Source organism: Gobio gobio (genome assembly GCF_949357685.1).
Source record: "Gobio gobio genome assembly, chromosome: 16".
Taxonomy (NCBI): Eukaryota; Metazoa; Chordata; class Actinopteri; order Cypriniformes; family Gobionidae; genus Gobio; species Gobio gobio.
This window is the reverse complement of record NC_137109.1, coordinates 31,357,958-31,372,621: the sequence shown is the minus strand read 5'-3', so window position 1 is coordinate 31,372,621 and position 14,664 is coordinate 31,357,958. Positions and strand designations below refer to the sequence as shown.

Below are 14,664 nucleotides of genomic sequence, written 5' to 3'. Positions count from 1 at the left end.
TGCATTTAAAACACCTGACACCAATATACAGCCAAACCAAAAATTATTCAGACACCAGATATAATTTTTGGGTGCAGGACACTATAGTTAATTTATGTACACTCTCAGAAAAAAAGGTACAGTGAAGGTACAATTTTGTTCCTTGAAGAACAAAACGTATAACTGCCTTTAAAGGTACACAATTGGTCTTTAGGGTACAATTAAACCATTGGCAGGCAAGTTTGGTCCTAGTGAGTAGCTGTCCTGCAGAGTTTGACTCCAACCCTGAAAGACATCTATTGAAGCTCTTATTGAGAATTAACAGAGGTTTAGATGTTGGTTTTATTGAACATATTTGGTCACCATTATGGAGATAAGTGTTTCCTTTAGTTGGGCAGTTTAACTCTTAGATTTTTATGCAGGTTTGTGGTTTTTCGTTACAGTTTTAACAAAAAACTAAATCTGTTTAAATCAAAAGAAGCCATAAACAAAAATTGTCCTGAAGACAAATAATTGATTAAACTCGTCACTGACCAAAAATATCAATAAATAATATTCTCTATCAATACTTTCTTGCTATAGATCAGGCATGATTTTTAAATACATTTTAGGGAGAAACAAGTTTAGACACACAGATATCAAGAATCAGCATATGAATCTCAACAATGGTGACATACTTAATGCTGAAATGCATGCTGGGAGCCATGAGTTTTATACTGTGGTGGCTTAGTAGGGTTGGAGCTAAACTCTCCAGGACATCAGCTCTCTAGGACCGAACTTGCCTACCCCTGACTTAGAGGTACAAAAATGTACCCTTAAGGGTACCACCCCAGTGACGGACACTTGTACCTTAAAAGGTACAATTTTGTACTCTTTTTTTTGATAGTGTAATTGAGGATAGTAAAATTAAGTAAACTGTGACATATTATACCCAAAAATTCTTCTTACAGTGGACTACCAGTCAAATTAATAAAAGATTTGGGACCAAATTTATTCAGACACAAGTGTTTTTATCTTTAATTGCAAATGCAACCTTTTACACCACAGACTGAACAAAACGAAGCATTGCTTGGTAATTGGTTGACCTAAATTGGTATTATCTAATTGTTGTCTATACTTAAATTTAACAGCTGAGAACCGATTGTCTGATTGTAATCCATTCCATACCTTTCTATCAAAGTTATCTGACATTATCAAAATGAATTTGTTCTGACACAGTTTCACTTTAAGTTATTCTCATATTTTATAACCATTTTCTAAACTATAGCAAATAAACTGTGATAATGTGAGAAAATGTTGAATGGTGTCTGAATAAACTTTGGCTTGACTGTATAGTTTCACTGCAGAAACTATGGTTGGTTGGTTGAGCTGAGCCCAGGTAGGTTTGCTCATCAACAAGCTTATGACCAAATACAAATACATTTTTACTGTATCCTCAGGCATGTGAAATCTTAACCTAGAGGCATGATATAGATCCATGAATATGAGCATATTGATGGGCTCATGTTTGAGAATTACTGTAGTGATGCTGCAACAGTGACTGGCATGTTGTTTCCTGCAGTGTTTGCCAGCAGGTAATCTCTATTGCACTGAAAGTGCAGTGGATTATAAATAACCCACTGTTGTTCTGATTCAGCCCGAAAGCTCTAATCTTGTCATTGCTCTCTCCAGCTCAAAGTGGCTGTGAAGCCGGCTGTGCAGCTTTAAGTGGTATAGAGATTGCCCAGCAGCATCATAAAGAATGGTTTCAATGCTTGAGTCTGCATGTTATAAACTATCACAATTTTAACTCCAAGTTGAAATATTGTCCCCCAGTTTCACAGACTAGTTCCAGACTAACATTTGCACTGTCAGTGCCATTGTTTTGTCTCAAGATGTACTTAAGTCAAGCATGTAAAAGTCACTTAAATGAACTAAGGTCTAATCCTGGCTTAATCTAAATCCTGTTTGTGAAACTGGGTCTGTGCGAACCAAGGCAGATAAACCATAAAGTGGGGCTTTATAATTCACTTAGAATACACTGCAACATGATCAAACATAGATAATACTCGAGTCAGGAGAATTTCGGGTATGATGACACTCAATTATTCTACTGAACATTTAAAAAAAAAAAGTAAACATTCAAATGAAGCACATCAAGAGCTGTAAATTGTTTTAAATTGTTTAGTTTAAATAGTTTAAAGGTGTCTTTTTGGGAGATATCACGTGGTATGGACATAATGCTTATTCTAAGCGTATTCAAATGTTTACGGCTTCCTGTAAAACCGATGCAGTAAACTGGATTTAAATATGTAAATGAAAGCTAATTCTATAAATCAGAATCATGTCTAATTCACGTGGCAATTTAATCATACTGTAAGCATTTAATTGTGAACGTGAGAAGAAAGTCCACACACGTTGTTGCGCTGGAGTGGAATAAGGTTATACGGTTATACTCACTCTCTCGCACGCGCGCGCGTCCGCGGCTCTCAGAGGAAGTGCTGTTCGTGCTGAAAGAACGACTGGAAGCGCAACCAAACACAAGGACGCAGCGCGAGAGAGGACAGCACGCGCAAAGAGGTGCACCTGTAATCCACGCTGCTCAGTCGCCGATGTGCGGATAGTGTGAGAGCATCCAGAAGAGCTATTCTACACCACGCGCATACCCATGCTTGGGATTTGGCTTTCTTTTTCTTCGCTAATGCAAAAGGAAATATGCAGCGAAGCCTCACACTGCTCTTCACCAGTTTTCTGGGATTGTGCTGCGGTTCCAGTTTTCCAAGTAATATCAACATAGGTGAGTGAATTACAAAAGTGAAGGATGGAGTGTGTAATGGCTCTTTATGAATAAAAATGGAGAAAGACCCGTGGTTTTAGTCATTTTACTTATTTTACCAGAAAACTGCTTGGGTTGTTTTAACGTGTTGTGGAATTTATCTTTCCCGACAGGAGGATTATTCCCAACCGAATCACACGAATATGAAGTGTTTCGGTTTGCTCTCTCGCAACACCAGGATATCCCTAAACTGGTACCTCAAGTGGATATGGTCAAAATGGGGAATAGCTTTTCCATGACATATGCTTGTGAGTACAACCCATTTTTACAGTGTAGAGAAAATGCGTGTAGTGAATTTAAACGCACTGCAGCTGCTGTTCATGTCTATCTGTTGCTTTGGTGGTAGAATGATAAAATGAAGAAGTCTGGATGTGAAAGTTTTGTCTCCCTGTTGCGCATACCACGCGGAGATCAAATTGATCTTATTTGTATTAAACACTAATATATCTGGCATGGCAAATGTGGCGTTTTTGAATGTATTAGTGGTGGTTCACAAGTGTAGAAAGTGCATGGTCCAGACGCACAAATGCGTGTTACGCCGAATGCGCGTTACGCCTGGAATATGTCGTTGGGAAATAACCCAATGATCAAAGTAAACACATTTGTTTTGTTCGTCATTTTTTTGTTTATTTCGTTCCACTACTGTGCGTGCAATTTATCTCAATTATGCGTCATGATGGACGCGCGCGCTTCGTTGCTGATACATCATGAAACCGTTCTGTTATGCTTATAATCCTGATCATTATGAATTATCTATTTTTGGCGATTTTTTGGTGTTGTTGAGAATTGTCGGTCAGTTATGTTGGGTCATTTTGTGATTAAGTAGCCTGTAATATGTTGTGTTTCTAGTCTTTAAAGCGCACAACGTGTGGCAGCTTTCCGTAGAACACATGATCAAAGCGCTGATGAAGAAAACAAGCGTTAATAGCAATGAATTGATTCATTAATGACTTTCAAGCTCTTTAGCCTCACGCAGATGTCTAACAGCAGCAATATAGTGAGGATATAGACATTTTTCTCTCTCTCTGTATCAGTGATTCCCAATCAGGGGTAGCCTACTTGGGAAGATCTTGGCTTTTCTAAAGGCTGCAAGCTACAGATCATTATTTATAAATAAATTCATTGTTCAGCGTTTCTTTGAGAATTATTTTCGTATGTGCATCTAGAAATGCTTAAGGACAATCTCAGATGTTGAAGGTTTTTACAGTATTCATCATGGTCTGTTTGAAAGTGAATCATGGTAATAACAGTCACTTAAAATGTATACTTAAGCTTAAGTCACTTATAATTAAAATAATAATACTGAGTGATATATCCAGTATAACAACACATTTTTTGTTTACTGAGGAGATTCTTGAGCCTCACTCATTGGGGAATGTACGACAAAAAAAGGTTAGGAGTCTTTCTCAGTTTCTTTTTCTCATGAAAGCATCAAAGAATATATAGAGTTTTAAGAATAGAGTTTTTAAAACTATGCACTTGAGTATGAAAATCAGTGAGCAGATGTCTTTCAGCATGTGTTTAAATATTCTTTGTTCTGTAAAACTACTGAGAGCACTTCAAAGAAATGCACATTAAATCTAAGCATTCGCCTCCCCGAGCTACCAATATTTCTTTTCTTGATGTGAATTTTGATCTATGCATAGACCCTCCCGCCTCATCTTCTTTTCATGCATTCAGTGTGTGTCAGGACAGACCAATCATCCATCAGCACCTCATGCCTTCTCTCTGGTCTTGAGGGAAACCAATCAGATGAAATGAAAACAATTGCGTAATGGCCTTATTAACAGATATTAGGATGCAGATCCAAACACTAATGTGAGGGTCCCCAAACAGTGTAATTAAACTCCATCCACTGATTCTGTCAGAGCTGGAGGTATGCGGTGGGATTTGTAATGGAGTGAAGAGACAAATCAGTCCCTCTATGAATTTCATAGGGTTCTCTCAGGTGGAAAATTCAACATGCTCATTAGTCAATGATGTTCTTGCACTTTTTCCCTCAATGTCTTCCTTTTTTTCCCCCTCAAGATAAGACATTTGTTATTCACTGACCCATTATGAAGCTCAGTCATATTTAAACGCTGCAGCAGTTTGTTCTGGATAATCGAAGGTCTCTTGTATTGCTCTGCGACTGCGCTCCCATTCCGATCTGTTGCATGGTGAATGGGCAGCCCTCGCACAATGAGCTGTGAGAGGGGTGCTGTGAAGGCCCAGACTCTGTGTAATGCTGAATGGCCTCTTGTGCCATGAACTGAATGTGTGTCCGGAGACGCCTGAGGAAAGTCACCCTCAGCTGCTCCCCCTCTGTGTGGGCTCAATCCTTCGAGCAACCCATCCCTGTCGGCACCTGCCGGGGTGAACCAGAGGGGGGTGAGTACACAGAAAAGGGGGTAGAATTGTTCTGGGGCAAAGGTTGATTAGATAAGAAATGGTGTGGCACCTAGGAAAGCACAGTTTTATTGATTAATAGAAAGTGTAATGAGAGCACACCTATTTCTATCATTGATCTTAGCTTAATACTTACCAAGAAGTGACGATAAACAATAATACGCTTATTCTTGATTATTAACGTGTTACTAATGTTTAGGTTGAGACCCCTGATATAAAACATGAATGAATGTGGATAATTCATCGTATTTTTTAGTGTGTTTTAAGTTACATTTATGAAAAGTGCACATCTACTTTGTGGTAAAACAGCAGGATAAATTCACAATAATGTTTGCCTACTGGGATTTGATTGAGTGAGAGAAACTTTTTGAAATGTAGGTAGTATTTTTTCCCTGAGGGTTAAGACTGTTTTTTGATTTTTAAGTTTAGAATATTGTGTGTGCTTCTATTGTTCATTATTATATGAAATACAGCATCAGTTAAATATAATATCTCTGTTGATTTCCCAAAGCCACTTTGGTTTAATTGCTGCTGTAGTCTGTTTTCTGTGGCCTCTGATAACTCTTATTACATTAAGTTGGAGTAAATTTAGAAATCTATCTAGAGAGTGTTAATCAGATTGCCTCATTGTAAACAAGTAATTAAAATAGTTGATTCATAGATTGTTAAAGAGGACCAGTGTTGTTTTCATACATTCTCCCACTTTTCATGAATAGACACATTTACGCTTTCAATTTCAGAAGAATATACCTATATAATGAAGGTGGAATGCAATTTATTCGATGACCACCAACTGTCTTGCTGACATTTGAAGTCCTCACAGTTAATGGTGGATTCTTTTATTTGATCCGTGAACAGAATTAGAGCTGATCAATAGCTGGACCTTAATGCAAAGGCTCCACAATCAATATGAGATTCTCACCGATTCCTGCATGCAAAGACTCAAGAGCCCACTTAAAGATCTATGGGAGAGTGTGCTTTCATAGACCTCCAAGAAAGAAAGCCTCCAGGCCAGAAGAATATTAGCATGCATGCTTCAGGACAAAGAATTGAATCGAGCATATTTACTGTTGCTATCATTTGATCTGCACTGAGCAAAGTCTCAAAATATAATGATCTAAATGAAACCACTGTTGTTTTTTTGTACTGCTCTGCTACTAGTAGTATGTGCATGTGTTTCCATTTTATTATGTGTTTCACAGTATGTAGTTTACACCTTTGCATCTAATGTGGTTGCTCTTGGGAGATGCCTGTAAACATGCATCAGAGTATCTCAGAAAACAGCAGCGCTTTCTGTCATAAGCCTGAAATGTCTTTCAGCGCTTCGCACTGAGAAGAAAATAATAACCCTCTGTAGCAAGTCTTTCTGCATGTCGTACAGTCACAGAGAAATGTGTACAGGCAGCACAGTAGTGAACCTCTGCGATTGTGAGTGTTGGGAGAGTTGGCTCCGGGGTATTGTGTTATTGTGTAACAGGAGACCGAAGAGGGGGAGGGATCGCCCTCAGTCACTGCAGGACCTCCAAATCCTGATCAGAACAGAATCCTCAGGATGGGATTCCCTAAAGCGAGATATTCAATTAAAGTGCAGAGAGGTTCAGTCTTTACATTTCCTTCCCAGAAAAGGTCAGAAAAATAAGTTTCAAAACCACAATATAATAACATTATAAATTCTGATTGGATGAGCCACATAGCACACCTGGGACCGCACATCAGTCAAATTCTATATCACAGGTTGTGCTGTTGCTTGGTAACCGTAAACAACCTACAGTTAGCTGCTAAATCACTCCCATCATAATCAACATGCTGTCTGTGCTTGTACAGCATCATTTCTACCAGTTGACACATTTCTGCTGTCACAAGGCACTGGAAGTGTAAATGCACCTTGTCAGCTTCATTGTTGCCTATGCTGTATACATTTTAATGTTTTATACTTGTTCAATCATTCAAAATGTAGCTTTTTTCTTTAAGAAATCAATATTTTTATACACCAAATATGCATTCAATTAAAAGGGATCCTAAAGACATTTACATTGTTACAAAATATTTCTATTTCAAATAAATGTTTTTCTTTTGTACTTTTTGTACTTATCAAAGGATCCTTAACAAATGGTTCCACCAAAAATATTAAGCAGCACAACTGATTTCAACATTGATGATAATAAGAAATGTTTCGTGAGCACCATATCATGTTAGACTGATATCTGAAGAATCATGTGACATTGGCTCGTCAGTTTTGCCATCTGAATAAATTACATTCTCAAATATGGTGTCAAGGTGTCATGAACTGGCTTTTTTTATTTTTGTATACTGTTATCTGGGGTCAACTTATGACGTTCGCTTGGTTTTTACATTAAAAAACATCATAATGAATAAGTAGACTATTTTCTGCCATGGTTTTGAGGCTCTTTGAAAAACGCTCGGTTTTGATGGGTGTGCCGCACTGAAGACTTGGGAAGTAAACGCCCACGGCTAGGATTGGATAAGATTTGCATATTTAATGAGCTTCAGCTCCCCTCAGTACATGTGGGGATTGTTTTGAAAGCGCCTGGGGAATCGCTCACAGGGCTCGCTGCCTTTATCAAACAAACACAATGATTCATCTCTCATCCACCCGCGACTGATTGGAATGTTATTTTTGTATTACTTGGCCGGCCCGATCGGTGAATAACCGTGACCCGTACACACAAACACACGCGCAAGAAAGGAATGTTATTTGACTATTTAAGATAGCCCATCGGCAGGCCGGTGATACGTTTTGGTAGCCCGTCTGAAAAACACTGGGACGTTGGCCTTTGTGAGCACTGGCGTTACAAGTCCGAGTCTGATCACGAATGAACCAATAACACCTTCTCCAGCCTGTGACAGCGTAAAAAAACATAAAAAAAACATGTTTTACTCACATAAGTGTGTTGCACCGTTCCTGTCGGATCAATATAGAAGGCACAGCATTGTGTTTTAATCTCAATATATCTGCAAATCCAGTCTCGACCTGTATTTTGTTTACAATAGATTATGCGGTGAAATGAAGTGAACAAACGCGCAATGTCTTACGCACTTGAGCTAGAACCGGCATGTTTATTGCTTGGTAGCGCGACCCGTTTAGCTCCACGAGTCGGAGGGTGGGCTCGAGGCCGAGCTTCTGCATCCTATGACGTCAGTGGTCGACATATTCTGAGATCTCTCGTTTTCTGGGCCTGGTGTCAATAAAAGCTAACAAGGACGTTTTCAGCTCTGAAACTTACTGGATATTCTTATATCACGATTAACTTTTATATATCAAAGGCTCAAGGGAAAGTTGATTTCTCAGTTCATCACCCCTTTAAAATAGAAAACAGTTATTTTAAATTGTAATGATATTTCACAATATCACTGTTTTTACTGTTTTTTTTACTGTTTCAAATAAATGCAGGTATCTCCGATGTACTATAGCTGCTGGTTTTTGTAAGAGCTGTAAAAAAGGATAGAGTGAGGGATGTTCTTCTCACTGAGGAAAAGAGAGGAGCTGTCATGTTCAGTCTGAGATGAACAGATACACCCTTGTCTCGCACAGTCCTTTACATTAATGAGAGACACAGAGAGAACCAGGTTTGCTCTCAACTGTCTTCTCTTCAAAAACATGACAACTGTTACCTTGCTGTTTTTTTTATATAAAACTAGAACAAAGAATATAAAGGTTTTCTTTTGATTTCCGAGCTGCAAATGACAAATAAAAAATGAGTGTAACCAACTGAAGCATAATCTCAGTATGAGACAATCTTGCCGCGACATTGTTATCTAGTGCAAGAAACTCTACTGTCCCCATACCATTATATAGTGCCATTTTAAATAGTGGAAGAAGTCCAATTATGCTTCATTATGAGGATGCCCCATATAGCCTTCCTGTCTTAATGAGGACACATGCGTCTGTCTTGGCTGACATCACCATAGAGAATTTAAGAAGGGTTTTTAATTTTAATCCCTGTAGTGCTCGTGAAGACGTAATCATGGACTGTATTATCCATGTTAGGAAAATGTTTTATGATAGGGAAGATCCGGCTCATGTGTAGGGTTGAGAATCGAGAAATACTCCACTAAGAAAATGAACGGTTCATTGAACCTGAAGAAAAGTTTTCTATGCAATTAAATAAGCCTATCAAAAACAACAAGAGCACATATTGTCATGGCTGGTGTGGTAAACAACACGCACGAACAGAAACATACCCGAGGAATGCAGGAGAAATGCATAAACTACATCAACCTAAATGTAAACGACACCGAACAGTGAACTAACAACAACCCATTATTACTCCCGAGGCATCAAAAACTGAAGCATGGGCAAGTGCCTTCTGCATCACAATTAAGACGCTAAATGAAAAAAAATCAGCTAAATCCCTAGGCGTCACGTTATAGACGCACAGGGTACTTAATTTGTTCAAAACACATTTAATTCTTTGCATTTTAATATTATAAATATTTATACTCTTATATTTTGGAGCAACTAATAACCCTTAGTTGGCCATAGGCCATAGGCCATAAACCTACCCACTTTCACAACAATATAAAACACGTAACAGCCAAATAAAATGAAATATTTTTTTGCAAAAACAGACCAAAAACAGTATATCAGTATTACAAATAACTCAACTCATGTCTTCTGAAGCCATACGATATCTTTATGTGAAGAACAGAGTGGATCTTAATGTTTTAATCGCAGTCACATCTAATTCAAAAGATACACCGACTCTTTTTATGTGTCTCATGCACTTGATCATGCTTTAGTTTTGATGCCTTGGGAGTGAGAATGTGTTGGAACTGAGGAAACTAAGGGCTTAAATACACACAGAGTAATCAATAGAACTAAGAACATGTGCGGAACTAATGAGTAAAAATGGAAACTAGCAATCACTGGGAACACAGGCAAACAGGAACAGAACAAAACCAAACTAAAACACAAATTAACTAACAGAACTAAACAAAACCCATACACATATTTTTTAAACAAATGTGTTGTAGTCTTTTTGTTCAAGCATTCATTTAGTTACAGTAGTTACAACACAAATGGATAAAGTAAGCTTGTGTTTTGCACATTTAAATGTAACTCTGACCAATTGTTTAAGAACTGTGTTACTCATTCTACTCAATCTAACTTAACAAGCAAACCAAATGATTTTCATGACATTCGGTTCTATTAATGCTTTTGCCTAAACATTTGAATACTTCCACAAATGTGGATGCAAAACTGCACTAAAACACCGCTATTCAGTGGTTTTTCAATTTTGAGTTTACCATTAAAATTTTATTGTGTGTCAGGCTGCTGTCTCTTAGGATGCCTTGCGAATGGAGTGGACGGAGGTCTGTCTTTCTCAGTTATCAGTTTAATTAGGCATTAAGTTCATTGTGGAAGAGAAAGAAAGAGACCAGCCCTGTCCCTGAATATCAGCTGACATTTGCCTCTTTTATCCTTAGTTACTTTGCATAAGCACAAGAGCTAATATGTGCTACTGACGCCTGTCCGAGAATGGCGTTTGTCCTTTCTGTGATGTCGAGGACACATACTGAGCCGAGCAGCCACAGGCTCACAGCACTATTAGCACTCTTCGAAAGTGTGACCGTTTTGTTCATCCCCTGCACACCAAGACCCGAGTGTCAAGTTCTCTGGTCAGCCTGGCCTTACACTCTTCTGGCCTACTTAGTGCTCTGATCCTTGACTTGAGTATATCCATCTATATAAGAGGGGAAGGGTTCTCATCTGGGAACTTATTATTGTACTCACATGTATTAAGGATAGTGTGTTAGTGCTTGCGGATATATCCAAACATGCTATTTGACAGTAGAGCAGTGGCGGCTGGTGATAATTATTCGGCGAAAAAAAAAAAAATCAAAATACAATTTATATTTATTGTATCAAATAAATACAAAGCAGATGCATGTTGACTAAATTCAAGCATTAAAGAGAAAACAGTGTCTTCACTTTTATCTTTTTACACATTAATTTCCCACATATAATTGAATGAGGAAAGGAAAAACAAAAGAAAACCGCAACAACAGACTAGCATGTTGACTACTTGAAAATACATTTTGCTCTCCTTTCTTTCTGGCCAGCAAATTTCTCAATGACTCTCTGATTAAAGTCAGTCATCTCAGTAGTGTCATGACGTTTGCATATTTCAGTTAGATATTTGAGGGCTCTTACCCCTGTTGTTGTCCACAAAACTTCAGTACCGACACTTTGAAATAAAAGACAGGGAAAGCAATAAAGGACATTGCTAACGACACATTCAGCCAGCCACCTACGTTTCTCATAACAAGCGCGTGAAGCTCCAAGTTTAGCTTCATCCTCTGTCACTGGCCTGCTGCTGGATTTGTAAATCACGTTGGTCCGGTTCGGGATCCTTTATCCATTTTTTTCTTCCAGCAAATGCCTTGTGAAAGAATTTGGTTTAACTGCTGCCATCTCTACGAAAGTGATCATCCTAACAAGGTTTTGGCGGAGTTGGAGTGACGATGTCACACGCGCACTTTCGTTTTAGTGGCCAAGAGCGGAAAGTTGAATGACAGGTGACGAGAACTAATCAGATTGGATAAAATAACACGCATCCAATTCTGATTCGCCAGGGACGCAGCGACTTGCGTCCGGAGGAGGATCTTTAAGAAACCAATTAGAGACCAGCTTCAGGTCACATGCTGCCTGTAGATTTTTGGACTCAGATAGACATCCATTTGTCCGGCGTCCCTCGCGCATGAAACATATTGAAGAACATATAAAATAGTTAACCGATCAATGGCAGTTTTTATTAAATGCTGAGGCTCTTACTAACAGCTGGCACGTCGTATGAGTAAACTATTTTATTTTTATATCATTTTTGTATACATGTATATTTCTGGAATTTTGATGGGAGCGGCGCCCCAGCGCCCTCGATTGACAAGCCGCCACTGCTGTAGAGTGGTACATTGTGACATAAAAATATTGAAATAATCAATCAACACTGCTACTTGGAATAGTAGCTTGTTCCTATAAAAAAATGCTGTTTAGAAGCAGCTGAGCTGCTGTTAGTTGTGTTGCTATTTTTAGTTAGTTTCTCCACATCACAGCCTGATCAACATCCTTAGCTGTTTCTGAAACAATATTCCTGTCAACCAGACAATTCTTCATATGTTATATGGTTTACTTTGCTTATTAGACATTCCTTTTAACTATGCATCTCTAATGCTCTATAAAATGCAATTTTGCACAACTTTGATAATGTAAAATACCTTTTACTTGAGCTATTTCTAAAGATTTTACCAAATCTAATTGTAATCACTTTGTCAATGCGGATTGGTGGCAGTGTGGACTATTTATGTGTTTGTTTGTATTATTTTATTATATTTCAGTGTCTGTATTTAATAGAAATGAATATTTTTATGTAATTAAATGACATTCATGTTCCATATTAAAGTAAATAATAGTAATATTTATTCAGCAAAAGTACATTAAATTGGTCAAAAGTGACTTTAAACTAATTTATAATGTTAGCAAAAAAACACAGGTATTCCACCCAGCATGTCTGCAGTCATATTGTGTATTTTGTACCCTTCCATATTTATCTGATTCACACTCTCATACTCAGGTTGTGCGAGTGACTCATTCTGAAGCAGTGAACACTCATTTGGCTAGACCAGCGGTCTCTGCACCTGGGGGCTTCTGCCTACCCAACACTGGATCACTTTTGCAGCACTGAGCGCTATTTGTAGCCTTCAGTATGAAGGACCCGTAACTCTGCATATCATTATTATTAAGGTCAAACGAACACAATGGGAGGTATGGCTTGGTTGTTGTCGCTCTGTTTTAAACACTTCAAAATCTAACATAGACAATAGGCTATACTGGACAGACAGACTTTTATTCATATACCTTTAAGAAGACGGTTGTTGGAAATTGTTCAAATGTGTTTGTGTGTCTTTTAAATAATGCCTTAGGGCCACAGCAGTAACTCTTAATGTCAGACACCAGGCAGGACAATTTAGTTGCTTCCATAAAATGACAAACATCACATTGAAGCTTAAACTGTCAACATTTTATTCTCTTTTATTGCAGCAAGCATGATGGACAAAATGAGATGCAGTTCTCAGGCTATTTGTTGTGTTTGGGTAATAGAAAAAAAAGAACATTTTTCTGAGGTTGCTGCTGGCTTTCGCTAAATTGGTTTGTTCTCCTGTTGCAGGAGTGATAACAGCCGTTTCCGCCCTGGGAGGCCTTGTCAGCAGACAGGTTCAAGACATGACTACCGGTATCCACAATAAAAGGATTTCTTATCCTATTGCAATGACAATGCTTGAATTATCTGGAACATGTGGATGTGTAGAGGTTCAAATTATTATTAGATTATGAAACTCATTTGGATTTTTTTTTTAATTTAAAGGATTAGTTCACTTCAAAATGAAAATGTCCTTATATTATACTCACCCCCATCTCATCCAAGATGTTCATGTCTTTCTTTCTTCAGTCGAAAAGAAATTAAGTTTTTTGAGGAAAACATTCCAGGGTTTTTCTCCACACCATTGACTTCCATGACAACCAAAATGTTGAAGGTCCAAATCAATGCCGTTTCAAAGGGTTTCGAAGGGCTTCAGAGGCTCTGCGCGATCCCAGCTGAGGAATAGGGTCTTATCTAGCGAAACGATCGGCACGCTAGACGTAGGCAGAAGTAAAGAAATCCTGGAATGTTTTCCTCAAAAAAATTATTTTCTTTTCGACGGAAGAAAGAAAGACATGAACATCTTGGATGAGATGGGGGTGAGTAAATTATAATAAAATTTTCATTTTGAAGTGAACTAATCCTTTAAATAAATAAAAAATTCCAAATGAGTTTCATAATCTAATAATAATTTGAACCTCTACACACCAATTATAAAATATTATGCATATCAAATGTATATTAATAGTATTAATGATATACATGGATATTAATTATATTTTTGATTATAAACGTATAATTAATGATATAAAAAGCAATAATATAAAAATTATAATTGATAATATTTTGTTTATAATATATTTTTTAATTATTACAATGAATAATAATAATTATTATTATAAAAAACAACAATTAGTATTGTCATCATAATCATCATTTTGGAATCAATGTAATTATGATATAAAAAAGTACATTATAGTTTATTCAGTGTATTGTTTTAGTTTTTTTACAATCGCTATAGGACACATTTCTCAATATATATGTTTTTTTTTCAAAACTCTACACAGCCAACGTTCAACTTGGCACAGCAGTTCATTTAAGATTCAAAATACACTAAAAACTGTAATTTCAGCCTTGCGAATGTCGGTTCCTTTTTAGACAAAAAGACATTTGTAAGACATCAGCCATCGTGATTGAACGGCAGCATCATAAGATATGAGCAAAGAATGAGTACATGCAAATGATGGGAAGCCCTTATCCTGTCTTATGTTGTTGTACCATGCACATACAGTACTGTATTTGTAAAGGTTGAATTCCTTGGAA

The 14,664-nt window shown here is 37.6% G+C and overlaps 1 protein-coding gene across 2 annotated transcripts in view; it reads left to right on the top strand.

Annotated features, from left to right (window-relative positions):
* Nucleotides 1-2,426: 2,426 nt before the first annotated feature.
* The window catches only part of gria1a (glutamate receptor, ionotropic, AMPA 1a), a 91,509-nt gene continuing 79,271 nt past the window's right edge, over nucleotides 2,427-14,664 (top strand). The window contains exons 1-2 of one of the 2 annotated variants that reach the window (XM_079839704.1): nucleotides 2,427-2,755; nucleotides 2,908-3,042. In XM_079839704.1, coding sequence (XP_079695830.1) covers nucleotides 2,674-2,755; nucleotides 2,908-3,042 — 217 coding nt within the window. In that variant the 5' untranslated portion in view covers nucleotides 2,427-2,673. The remainder of the gene's footprint in view (nucleotides 2,756-2,907; nucleotides 3,043-14,664) is intronic. The other variant, XM_079839705.1, reaches the window with a different exon arrangement.